Here is a 14,297-nt window from a genome sequence, read left to right as displayed (position 1 = left end):
GCAACTTGCAGTTTCTCAAGTCACTCCTGACACGACAAAAAAAAAGCAATCAGAATATTTGGTTCCAACAAAGCAAATTCCTTTCTATCACATCCCATATTTGCCAATAAATACATTTATTATCAAAATGGTCAAACTTTTAATTTTATTTAGGGTGGAAAGTGTAGAAAACACAGACAAAAATGTATTATTAAAATACACAATTCTTACCTTTGTACAGATGGGGAGGTTACCAGGGCAGACTCCTCTCTAAAAGAATGTATCCAGGACTTGTCCTGCTTACTTTGTCCCAGCTCTCCCATGACCCAGTCTGGTAAGTCTTCTGGGCATTCAGTTGACTCATTCAGCATTCTTTCTGAATTTGGTTCATTGAAGTAGACAAACTAAATAAAAAATGCAAGATTTTAAAATTAAAAATATTTTTTTCAGTAAAAAAAAACGCTTGTTTGTATAAATTCTATGCATCTCCATATCCTACAATTTAACTTCATTACATTCAGTCAGCATCTAAATGTATACTGCTGTTAACTGCCTTAAGGTCGGGTTTTGACTTAAAACAACCCTAAAAATGAGAGACCTCCAAATCACCCTGTCCACCACAATCCTGCTCAGATGTTGCAAGTGTGGTTTCCTTAGACCCTAGAGCTGAAAGAGACCGATGGGCCCATCCAGTTCAACCTGCTGCCATGAGGGGACACATAATGAAAGCACTACTTGATTGAGTCTATCCAGCTGAAATAACCACCTCTTTTCGTACTGCCCTCTTCTACCAAGTTGTTTAGTCTTTTTAGTGAGTTGACTCTTCTCATGGTATGGCCAAAGGCAATAATATAACAATGTTATGATATCTCAAATACTATACTAGTTTTAACTCTTGCAGATTGTATAAAACAATCAACTTATTTATTGTTTTTGCCAGTTTCCATATACAGTCTTCAAAGTAACAGATTCAACTTTTCATATTTATTTGGATGATCCTTTGATACCCAATACATATAATTTCTCCTTTTTCACAATCACTGTTATCAGTGCGTAACATTATCACCTACATGCAAACAGTTGCATTAATACTCTCAACATTTTACTATCAAACACACCATAATTTATGTTATATTAACAGCTTCAGAAGAAGACATGAGTAAACTTCCACTGAAAACATCTTGCCAAGAAAATTATGTAATAGGTTAGTTTTAAGGTCTCCATGATTTGGGAACAATTTGCAAGCATTTAACAGCAAATTGTGATCTAAACACTTAGCCTGTTGCCCTGCATTGTATGAGTTTTTGTATCTATATTAATCTCTTTGTTTCCCTATGTTCCTTTTTATTATGAGTGAATCAACTTTTATCAACAATGTTACACTGGACAAACTCTTGAAACAATGTTCATTTCTCAGGAAACACTTTCATAGAAAGTTATTGTACAGCTCAAAAGTTTGTTCTTTTCCATTTTTAATTTCCTGCAGACGTTGTCTTCTTAGAGATGTTTTGTCTGTTTTATTTTGATATAGCAGAATGTACAACATTACTATATACCAAGATGCATGCAGCCTTCTCTTAAATTTGCCCAAGGTTTCACAAGAACTAGTTCAAGCAGAACTGGTCACACAGAAGCTATGGGTTTTTATTACATCATCACAGTTCTCATAACAATCCCCACCTCTCTTGCTTTTTCAACTCTAGTCAAGTTTGAGGGTAGCCGAAGCTGAGAAAAACTGTAGTCAATAGATTGGTTGCATGCACCAATTCGTATTGCAGCATGCAGTTATTTGAACTATGCTCTAACACAATGCTGAAGAGACACCATTCTTTCAAATACTATCTAAAGAGGCATAACACATTTCCTCAAATAACCAAAATTTCAAACAGAGGTCAAGGTTGTTTTTATTTGCTTATTTTTAACAATTTGTTTTGTTTCTGTTTTATTTTGTAATTACACGTAGCATTGAATATTTGTCATTTTTGTTTTTAGAAACTGCCCTGAGTCCCTTCAAGGAGAGAGGGCGACTTAAAAATAAAGTTTTATTATTACAACTACTACTACTATTATTATTATTACTGACAATATGTAAATTATGCTGCAAGGCTAAATGAAATGTATGTTTGAAAATGTACATATACTTACACATCTGTTTCATATTTTCACAGCAAGTTGGTTAATAACTAACTTTAGTGACCAAAATAAAATACATAACATGGAACAAATACATAACACACTATTAATCTGCAGTGCTGACACACATCTACATCCTTTAGTAACCTATACCCCAAAGCCACATTAAACCCAAATGATATTGTTGTTGTTCTTTTTGTGTTTTGTATATTTAGAAGATGTTTTCAGCAACAAACTGAAGATGAAATAGTTATTCAGTTCTTGTGGGTTTTTTCGGGCTATATGGCCATGTTCTAGAGGCATTTCTCCTAAGGAGAAATGCCTCTAGAACATGGCCATATAGCCCGAAAAAACCCACAAGAACTGAGTGATTCCAGCCATGAAAGCCTTCGACAATACATTGAAATAGTAATTGATTAATATCTTTTCTACTCGTTTTTCATGTTCCCTGGTTTGAATAAAACTGTGAAATAGTACATCTGCTGTGATTTGGTCTGGATGTAATGCCACACTACAAGTCATCTTCTCTATCTGGTCCCAACACAAAAACATTAACATGTGAAAAGAAATGCAAGAGAAACACACAACCATAGGATACTCTTGCAATTCATTTCAAATTTATATTCAAGTCACTGCATAAATGATTTCATTCCAAGAAATAACAATTCCTTGAAAAATACCTATAAACCAGAGGTTCTCAGCCTGTGGGTCCTCAGGTATTTTCATCTACAACTCCTAGAAATCCCAGCCAGTTTACCAGCTGTTAGGATTTCTGAGAGTTGAAGCTCAAAACATCTGGGGACCCACAAGGTGAGAACCACGGCTATAAATACATGCATACATCTATAGATGAACAAAAAAAAACTTGAGTCAAATTATCCACAGGTCAATGTGAATAGTATACTTTCACTCTTTTTGCAAAAAGCTTACATCTAATGTCATGCAACAACTTTTCAAGGAAATTCATTGGCTTACATCTATTGTTATGTAACACTACTTCTTTATGTTAGCCTTCCATACTGGCATAACTCTAGAGCAGTGGTTCCCACCCACTGGTCCTTCAGGTATTTTGGAGTTCAGCTCCCACAATTCCTAACAGCTGATGACTGGGATTTCTGGGAGTTGAAGTCCAAAACACCTAGATGATGAAAGTTTAGGAACCATTGTTCTAGAGAGTTCACTAGCATGTCACAGTTAATTTTAGAGGTGGGAAGAGAATGGGAGAACATCTCCCTCCCAGTTTACCTCACTAGATCCCATCGATATTACATGTACTCCCATAAATGCAGAACACAAACCCTTGCAAGATTCATTCACCATGTATGAAGGAAGAGTTTTCAACATTCCTTTTTCTGGTTTCTGTACAAAAGGTCCCTCAAGCACGCCCTTCTTCAGCATATGCAGAAGCAATTTCGCATAGAGATTCCGGTTCTTCCGACCAGCGATTCCTGTGCCTGCACCTGAAGGCTCACATAGCTTCTTAATCCAAAGGGCACATCTTTCACGTTCTTAAGGAGAGGAAATATAAATTTCATTGGTCAAAAAATAAGACAAAAAATAAATACTGTAACTTTTAGAAACAATGTAAAGTTTTAAAATTGCATGCTTATTTGCTTACTCACCAAAATAAATGAGTTAGCCTTGCTACTACATTACTCCTTCAACCAATTAGCTCTTTTATTTTGGGACAATACCATATTTGAATATACTTTGACATTTTCCACACATGAAAACAAATACATTTTACACAAAGGTTTTCCAAAAGGTATGTGTACAAATAGAATGCATATGAAGCAGATTTATGTGTTACCAACACTCACAAAAATGTGCTATCCTGAAGATTTGAGTACTGGCATCAGTCCTTACACCACAAGTTTAGTTTTTACTAGGCACATAACTTTCCCCAAATTGTAGGATGCGACTGCTAACCTTTCAGTTCACTATCCCTCAGCAGCTGTAGTAGATAGTTCATTCTAATAGATTTTTCTTGGATCTGTCAGATAATATTTGGATTTTAACAGACAGATGTCTTATCTGTTGATCACTGTATATGCTTACTTTTATGATTTTTTTAAAAATCATGTTGCACTGCTTTTCCAACAGAACAGGAATAGTTCCATATTAATAAATATAAATAGATATTGCATGTCCCCATCCTTTAAAATTATAGTGATATTTTATAAATTTCTAGAGGCACATCTACATTGTAAAATTAATAATTTGATTCCACCTTAATTACTTAAGGCTCAATTCTACGGAATCATGTGAGTTGTAGTTTTGCAAAGTCTTAGCCTTCTCTGCCAAAGATTGCAAGTTGTTCACCTGCTACAAGTCCCAGGATTTCATAGCATTGAACCATAGCAGTTAAAGTGGGGTGAAACTGCATTGATTCTATAGTGTAGATAGAGCCTCAGTTGCAATGGAAGACAGTGAATGGAAATGCTTGGCCACAAAAAGATATGTAGCACAATAATGATACAGTTCCCTCCAACATTAAGGGCTACATTCCATAGTCACTCTACCCTATTTTCTTCATCTCTGTCAAAATGTCATCTGTTTACTCAAGTGCTGACTCTAATAATTATGCTTAAATATTTCAGACAGAAGAAGCAATTCAGTAATTATGATATTACATCTGTTTTTTCCTTGGAACTCGTTGTCCACTAGCAGATTTACAAACTATCAACATCAGCAACGTGACTCAGACAATTACTTTGTAGATTACATCAATTTAACAAGGCCCTGATTGTTTCTAATCTCTAAATTTATGAAAATGCTTTTCTGCTTATTAGTAAGCAATGTTATTAGTTAACATGCTCCACTATCAGATGAAGAGGTTTATAAAACATATTTGTAATTTAATAAAATTATATAATCCCAAAAAATTATATATTTTTAAAATTTGCATTAATGTGATGTGATTAATTATAACAGAAATTAATACTTTATATAAAAGTGTACTTACGTCATTAAATTAATACAGATTATTCATGATAATCCTTCTTAACAGAAATGCTTAAAAGATAAACTAAAAAATAAATTTGAAGAGTAATGCCCATATGCAGCATTTTGCATAAAGGAGTAATCCACCAATACTGTGTAGAAAACTTCATGATAAGCACAAGCTAGATAGAGGTAGACTTTAATAGGCATCATAGATATGAATATGACATGATACGCTGGCACACAGCAGTGTAAATGTGTGCTATAGAATACTACTACTACCAATAATAATAATAATAATAATAATAATAATATCCCACTTTTGTCTTTTGATTGACATGCAAAGAGGCTGATTAAGAAAATGAAATTTGCATTAGATAGGCCATATCATCTCTAGATTATTAAATATGGTTTTCTGTGGGCGAGCAGATGGCAACCACTGGATGGCATATGTTCTGTATCAGAAACTAGAGCTGATGTGGTCTATCCAATGCAATTTTCTGAATCGGCACCCCAAATAACCAAACCAAATCTAAAATTTACCAAAAACTGATTTGTAATCCTTTTGATGTTAATGTTCCTGGTCAAAGTGGTCCCTGGTTAAAAAAAAAAAAAAAAAGGTTGGGAACTACTAACATATGCGTACTCTTTTGATTTTCAATCATTCTTCTCTAGAAAAAAAACAGCTGAAATACCTATACCAATAAAATATTATATAGATTGTTTTTGTTTGATACTAATAAAGGTGATCTGACAAAACAGTCTCAGCTTTCAAAGAATGTGAGTATGTGATTATCTACATTCTACTCACACTATATCAAGAATATGTAAAACTACAAGTTCAGTTGATCGCATTAGTTAATTACATGTAGCTCAGTAATCAGCAAGGCTCAGATTAAAAACACATCTGTTTATTGTATCTGGATTACATCGGTTTCTATAAAATGAAAAAAATAATAAAAGGATAACATTTCCTCCTAATGCTTACCTGGTTTATGAGGGAGTTTCAAAACATAAGGTTTCATATCTACAACACAGTGATCAAATTCTGCATCCAGCTTCTCCCATGTTACTTCCTCAGTGCTCATTGTGCTGAAATCAACATATAGATGTGCTTTAAAAGATCACTAAAGAAACGGAATCAAACTGTAGCACAACACATATCAAAACTAGCAATTAACATAACACAACTCTCTACACAAATCCAACAACCCAACAATACATTCGCTAGTAATAAAGAGAAACATTCAAAAACTTCTACCACCTCTGAGTTCATCAATTACTCTCGAAATATTCCTTCAAACCAGCACATTACTCCCAAATAAGCCAATTTACCTCGTATATACTCGAGTATAAGCTGACCCAAATATAAGCCGAGGGACACAATTTTACCACAAAAAACTTGGAAAACTTATTGACTTGAGTATAAGCCTAGGGTGGGAAATGCAGCAGCTATTGGTAAATTTCAAAATAAAAATAGATACCAATAAAATTACATTAATTGAGGCATACAGCTTCTTCTCTCTTCTTGGCACAGCAACACAGCTGGATTGCTGTGCCAAGAGGAGAAGCCACGCGCTGTGGGTTGCTGTGCCGAAAGGGGAGAAGGGACACAGCTGGTCCTCCAAAGGGTTTCTTTCAGCCCTATGCCTTTCCGCCGGGCCCTAACTCATTCCGAAAAAGCTGAGGGGGCTTTTTCAGAATGAAAATATACTGAAAATTAGGCTTATACTTAAGTATATAAAGTAAATGTAGTGTAAAACACCACCTCCATTGTTACCCTTCATCCCAGTGTTTTATGTTTCTATGCTCACATGAAATAACAGATGAAAGCACACACACATCAACATGAACAATGTCTGGAAGAAGTATACCACAGAATCATACTAAGGGGAAAAAACAAGACCTCTCTAGCATTTATAGGCCCTCCAGCGTACTAGAGCATCATGCTGGAGGACCTAGAAAACACCTTGGGACACAGATGAAATTACTGGTAACAGTGCCACATCTAGTGTTCATGCTGTAGGGGCAGAACAGGGCAAAAGAACGAAGAAGTTTGAGGACACTGTGGAGTTGCCAGAGTCTCATCCTCCACTAACCCACTTTTCTAAATAGTTCTGACCCCACTAACCCACCTTTCCAATCCTGAACTTGGCATAGGTAATGTCCCGTTATTTACTGTCCTCCAGCAACAACTGCATGACAATGCTGCACAAGAAATTAGATAAATATTTCTTTGACAACCCTTGGAACTATTGGAGAAGTTAACTGAACTGCTGTTCTTGAAATTCTAAAAAAAAAAACTGTGTTAGTCTCTTACAGCATAAGGAGGAAGGAAGGGGGAGAATAGAAGTGTCACAGAACCTTTAAAATTTACTGATTTTTATTTTCACAAACACTTTTGTGGATATAAATCCACTTCTTTGGAGGCTACCAACTTTGGATGGCTTTTTGGGGGGAGGCTATCATTGAAGTTACCAAAATTCAACATGAACTAGATAGTGCAATCCAATGTATATTCAGAAGTAATCCTTGTTGAATTCAATAGTGTATACTTCATATTTTGCATTCTGTGTAAGTATTTCTCACTGAAATTTTACAGGACTCATTATCACCACATGAGAATAGGCATATTCACATATCTTTGTAAATTTAGTCTTGCTGTTTAACAAACGAGTACCAAGAGCTTCAATTTCTTTGAAAAAAATCAATTTGTATAAAACTTTCCATTCAGATAAAAGCACATATCTCACTCCTAAATGTGATGCTTGTAGCAACTAAAGTTGATTTTGTTTTTGTGCTGTTGTTGTAAATGTGTAAAGGAAGGCCCTGGCATCACAGGGATTCAGCCCCCATATATTTTTATGGCAAAGAAAAGACAAAACACATATTTTTGAAAGCTTATAGAAGAAGGAATTCATCTTTTCATTGAACTTTAAGAAGTAGCGGAAGAGGTCCTGCACCTCAGAACCACAGGGAGATTGACAGCCACTCCTGGTTTGGACATGCTCTCCTTCATCATTTTCTGGTATCTGAGAGTTCATATCAATCTCAAAGCAAAAAAATACCAGTTATCCCTCATATCTAATATGGATATCTTCTGAGCATTTGCTGCTGTTATTGCTTGCCATTACATCAACTAACTTATGTTGAACCTATTAATGATTTCCCCAAAAGCCCTGGGTACATCTGTATACTGTAGAATGAATGCTGTTTTACAGCACTTTAATTGCTATGGCTCAATGTTATGAATTCTTGGGAGTTGTAGTTTGACGAGGCACCAGCACTCAATGATAGAAAAGACTAAAAACCACTCAAAGGGTCCTTCCACACAGCCCTATATCCCAGAATATCAAGGATGAAAATCCCACAATATTTGCTTCTGGGTTATTTGACTCCACACTCAAGATGATGTGGGATTTTCTCTTTGATATTCTGGGATGTAGGGCTGTGTGGAAGGGCCCAAAGCTACCACTTCCACAACCCCATCGCATTGAGTCATGGAAGTTAAAATACTGTCAAACTGTATTCATTCTACAGTAGTGGTTCTCAACCTGTGGGTCCCCAGGTGTTACAACTCCCAGAAATCCCAGCCAGTTTACCAGCTGTTAGGATTTCTAGGAGTTGAAGGTCAAAACATCTGGGGACCCACAGGTTGAGAATCACTGTTCTACAGTACGGATGTGTCCCTATTAGTCCTTTTTTTTTGCAATTTATAAATACTCTGAAGGCCCCAGATACTGAAAGCTAAACAGGGTGATACCTGGTTAGTACCTGGAAAGGGTGTATCAAGAAATGCGAGCTATTGTAAGATGATGATAAACCATGTGTGAGTATGCCATGCCTAGAAAACCTTGACACTCATAGAGTTGCCATAAGTTAAGACAACACATACATATTTTTTTACAAACAGCCAGTAAATTATTACCCAAAAACAGGTTTCAGAGAATTGGCAAACCAAAATCTGTAGTGAGCCCCAATACTTAACATCTTTACTTTAGTTAAGAATGTTAACCTGTTTGTCAATTATCTTGACAAGCAGAAATTCAGCAACTATAGCATTCTCATCAGTACACATGCATTGTGAGAGATAATTATTGTGCCACTAAACTAAGTTCCAATCCTGTGTGATAAGTAACATATGGAAAGCAATGTCATGAACTCTACAGATTAACTTCCGATTGTTTTCAGAACTAATTCAGAGACCTGAATGCCCTGTGTTACAAGATAAAATTTAAAATCACAGAATGATTTCCTTTCTGCCCATATTAGGCAATAAATACATTCTTAAACCAAATTTTAATTCATCAGCCCTGTACACCCACAACTTGAAAATATTCCAGATCAAAAAGTTCCCAAAAACAAACCTCAATTTGACCATTTATGGAACCAAACACCAGCAGATACCAAAGATCCACTGTACATGGTATTTCTATTTCACATGTACTGCTAACAGAGAATCAAACCAAGTAGGGAAATACCAAATTTACAGTTTAACACCTTCTTTTAATGTGTGTATGAAGTGATCAAGGGTCAAGATCTGTTCAGATGTAGCACTGTGAATTTTTATATCAGACTAAGCCCTATTAAATATGGAAGTTACAACTGAGTTAAAACACGTGCACTTATTTTTGAGTGTTAGCACAGAAGGGGCAAACGCCTAACAGAAAAACTCTGTTCGATGGCACTTTACTCCTAAGTAGGCAAGCATAAGGTTGTGACTGATCTTTCTATAGCAATGCTTTCCCCACAGGTTTCCTTAAGGTAGTGGTTCTCAACCTGTGGGTCCCCAGATGTTTCATCCTTCAGCTCCCAGAACTCCTAACAGCTGTTAAACTGGCCGGGATTTATGGGAGTTGTCGGTCAAAACACCTGGGGACCCACAGGTTGAGAACCACTGTCTTAAGAATTCATTTCCTAAACTCAGTGAGACCAAGGGCCCTTCCACACAGCCCTATATCCCAGAATATCGAGGCAGAAAAATCCCACATCATATGCTTTGAACTGGGTTATCTGAGTCCACACTCAAATAATGTGGAATTTTCTGCCTTGATATTCTGGGATATAGGGCTGTGTGGAAGGGCCCCAAATAAGTATCCAAGAGAGTGGTTTCACTGTACAGATTATTATAAAGGAAATCCTGGAACTAGTTTGAGGCTTGGAATTGTGATGACACAAACCACAGAACACTGATGTATATTCAGGTCTTCTTTTGCACACTTTTGTGGGAGCTTGTTGTCTGGCCACAGCAGTTTAAAGCTGAATGAAATGGTCAGTGTAGATGGGGCCTAATACTCCCTCCCCCCCCCCCCCCAAAGCCAAAATGGTGTAAAGGGTTTGGTTTTTTGTCCTAGGACATTCAAGACTATGGGTTCGAATTCCAATCATTGCCATGGAAGCATGCTGGGGACTTTGGGCAAGTTACATTCTCTCAGGCCCTGTCCACACAGCTTATAAAACCCACATTGAACTGGATTATATGGCAGTGTGGACTCAAGAGCCCTTGCACACAGCCCTATATCCCAGAATATCAAGGCAGAAATCCCACATTATCTAAGTGTGGACTCAGATAACCCAGTTCAAAGCAGTTGTGGTATGTTCTGCCTTGATATTCTGGGATACAGGGTTGTGTGGAAGAACTCTGAAATAATGCAGTTCAAAGCAGATATTGTGGATTATCTGCCTTGATATTCTGAGTTATATGGCTGTGTGGAAGGGCCCTCAGGGTACGTCTACATTGTACAATTAAAGCACTTTGCAACGACATTAATCACCATGGCTCAATGCTATGGAACCCTAGGATTTGTAGTTTTACTAGGGTCGCTTCCACACAGTTGTATGAAATCTACATTGAACTGGAATATATGGCAGTGTGGACTCAGATAATCTACTTCAAAGCAGGTAATTGTGGATTATCTGACTTGATTTTCTGGGGCCCCTTCCACACAGCTGAATAAAATCTCACAGTATCTGCTTTGAACTGGATTAGATGGTAGTATGGACTCAGATAACATAGTTCAAAGCAGATACTGTGGATTATCTGCGTTGATATTCTGGGTTTTATGTGGAAGGCCCTCCGCCTTTAAGCCTTCTATGCCAGAGTGCTGGTGTGTCATCAGACTGCAAATCCTATGATCCATATCACTGAGCAATGGCAGTTTAAGTGGGATCAAACTACATAACTTGTACAATGCAAATGCAACCTTAGGCCCCTTCCACACAGCTGAATAAAATCCCACATTTTCTGCTTTGCACTGGATTATATGGCAGTGTGGACTCAGATAACTCAGGGCCCTTCCACACAGCCATATAACCCAGAATATCATGGCAGAAAATCACACAATATCTGCTTTGAACTGGGTTATCTGAGTCCACACGGACATATATTCCAGATCAAAGCAGGAAATGTGGGATTTTATTCAGCTGTGTGGAAGGAATCTGAGTCAGAGTTACTGGCAGGCACACATCAATAATACTCCCTCCCCTAAGCGTTGTCAAGATGGAACGTTTATTCAGTATGTTTACTCTGAAGGAAGCCAAAACCTTGCGCAGGGCATCCTTGCAACCTCTTAGGCCCCTTTTACACAGCTGAATAAAATCCCACATTTTCTGCTTTGAACTGGGTTATACAGTAGTGTGGACTCAGCGTTGTCCGTAGACACCTCCAAGGTCATGTGGCTGGCTTGACTGCATGGAGCGCCGTTACCTTCCCGTCGGAGTGGTACCTATTGATCTACTCACATTTGCATATTTTCGAACTGCTAGGTTGGCAGAAGCTAGGGCTGACAGTGAAAGCTCACGCCGCTCCCCGGAATCGAACCTGCGACCTTTTGATCAACAAGCTCAGCAGCTCAGTGCTTTAACCCACTGCGCCACCGGGGGCTCCCGCACACAGCCCTATATCCCAGAATATCAAGGCAGAAAAGCCCTACATTATCTGAGTGTGGACTCAGATAGCCCAGTTCAAAGCAGATACTGTGGGATTTTCTGCCTTGATATTCTGGGATATAGGACTGTGTGGAAGGGCTACCAATGATCCCCATAACTATATAGTCTCAGGGCCCTTCCACACAGCCCTATATCCCAGAATATCAAGGCAGAAAAACCCCACATTATCCGAGTGTGGACTCAGATAACTCAGTTCAAAGCAGATATTGTGGGATTTTCTGCCTTGATATTCTGGGATATAGGGCTGTGTGGAAGGGCCACCAATGATCCCCATAACTATATAGTCTCAGGGCCCTTCCACACAGCCCTATATCCCAGAATATCAAGGCAGAAAAGCCCTACATTATCTGAGTGTGGACTCAGATAGCCCAGTTCAAAGCAGATACTGTGGGATTTTCTGCCTTTATATTCTGGGATAGAGGGCTGTGTGGAAGGGCCACCAATGATCCCCATAACTATATAGTCTCAGGGCCCTTCCACACAGCCCTATATCCCAGAATATCAAGGCAGAAAAACCCCACATTATCCGAGTGTGGACTCAGATATCCCAGTTCAAAGCAGATATTGTGGGATTTTCTGCCTTGATATTCTGGGCAAGGCAGAAGATCCCACATATTCAAGGCAACAGATCCCACATTATCCGAGTGTGAACTCTGATAACCCAGTTCAAAGCAGATATTGTGGGATTTTCTGCCTTGATATTCTGGGTTCTATGGTTGTGTGGAAGGGCCCTTATATCTGTTCTAACATGTCCTTTTTGAGTTTATTTACCTCGCGCAGTCCACGACGAAGAGGCTTTGGGCGCCGCCACAGAAAGGGGAAACTCCCTTTCAGCAAACTCCCACCCGAGTGCCAAACCCACCCGCCAAGCTACGGAAGGGGCGTTTGGGAAGGAGGGAGGGAAGAAAGGAAGGAAGGCCGAGCTGCCTCTGGGGCCTAAAGTGAAGGAACAACCCTGAAGTGAAGGAACTGAGTGGCAGCGCCTGCTACCAAGCGGAGTCAACGGTTTAAACCAGCACCGCCCTTTCGCGCCCGACGGCTCCCTCCCTGACGCTGGGGCCGAGCGACTTCCGCTTCCGGCTGATGACTCCTGAGCTGTAGTAGTAGAACCAAGCGTTGCTAGGCGACGCGTTGCTAGGCGACACGGCAGGGCCGCGAACTTTGTGGGAAAAGTGAAGGCCTAACTGAGGCCCTGTCTGCAACATATAATAATAATAATAATAATAATAATAATAATAATAATAATAATAGCGATACGGCGGGGCCGCGAACTCTATGGGGAAAGTGATAATAATAATAATAATAATAATAATAATAATAATAATAACTTTATTTATACCCCGCCACCATCTCCCCATCTCTCCTCTGATGGCCGAAAGCGAGGAGGAGCTGAGGAGCCTTCTAATCAAGGTGAAAGAAGAAAGCGCAAAAGCTGGGTTGCAGCTAAACATCAAAAAAAACAAGATTATGGCAACAAGAATGATTGACAACTGGAAAATAGAGGGAAAAAATGTGGAGGCCGTGACAGACTTTGTATTTTTAGGCGCAAAGATTACTGCAGATGCAGACTGTGGCCAGGAAATCAGAAGACGCTTACTTCTTGGGAGGAGAGCAATGTCCAATCTCGATAAAATAGTGAAGAGTAGAGACATCAGACTGGCAACAAAGATCCGCCTAATCAATGCCATGGTATTCCCTGTAGTAACCTACGGATGTGAGAGCTGGACCTTAGGGAAGGCTGAGCGAAGGAAGATCGATGCTTTTGAGCTGTGGTGCTGGAGGAAAGTTCTGAGAGTGCCTTGGACTGCGAGAAGATCCAACCAGTCCATCCTCCAGGAAATAAAGCCCGACTGCTCACTGGAGGGAAGGATACTAGAGACAAAGATGAAGTACTTTGGCCACATCATGAGGAGACAGCAAAGCCTAGAGAAGACAATTATGCTGGGGAAAGTGGAAGGCAAAAGGAAGAGGGGCCGACCAAGGGCAAGAAGGATGGATGGCATCCTTGAAGTGACTGGACTGACCTTGAAGGAGCTGGGGGTGGTGACGGCCGACAGGGAACTCTGGCGTGGGCTGGTCCATGAGGTCACGAAGAGTCGGAGACAACTGAACGAATGAACAACAACCATCTCCCCAAGGGGACTCAGAGCGGCTTACATGAGGCCATGCCCAACAACACATCACAACAGAAAAGCAATAACAACAATGCAGAGCAATACAAAATAATATAAATCATATATAACAATAACACACAGGATTTAAAACCTTATGTCCAGGCCAGATGTAATGATTAA

At 39.0% G+C, this 14,297-nt stretch overlaps 1 protein-coding gene across 3 annotated transcripts in view; it reads right to left on the bottom strand.

Moving 5' to 3' along the window:
* The window catches only part of CEP112 (centrosomal protein 112), a 308,982-nt gene extending 295,927 nt beyond the window's left edge, over positions 1 to 13,055 (bottom strand). For all 3 annotated transcript variants that reach the window (XM_060763065.2, XM_060763067.2, XM_060763066.2), the window contains exons 1-4: positions 12,775 to 13,055; positions 6,044 to 6,147; positions 3,430 to 3,620; positions 211 to 383 (exon numbers count right to left, since the gene is read on the bottom strand). In XM_060763065.2, coding sequence (XP_060619048.2) covers positions 211 to 383; positions 3,430 to 3,620; positions 6,044 to 6,143 — 464 coding nt within the window. In that variant the 5' untranslated portion in view covers positions 6,144 to 6,147; positions 12,775 to 13,055. The remainder of the gene's footprint in view (positions 1 to 210; positions 384 to 3,429; positions 3,621 to 6,043; positions 6,148 to 12,774) is intronic.
* Between the last annotated feature and the right edge of the window lie 1,242 nt (positions 13,056 to 14,297).

Source organism: Anolis sagrei, chromosome 2, assembly GCF_037176765.1.
Source record: "Anolis sagrei isolate rAnoSag1 chromosome 2, rAnoSag1.mat, whole genome shotgun sequence".
In the NCBI taxonomy this organism is placed as follows: Eukaryota; Metazoa; Chordata; class Lepidosauria; order Squamata; family Dactyloidae; genus Anolis; species Anolis sagrei.
This window is presented reverse-complemented; position numbering and strand designations above follow the sequence as displayed.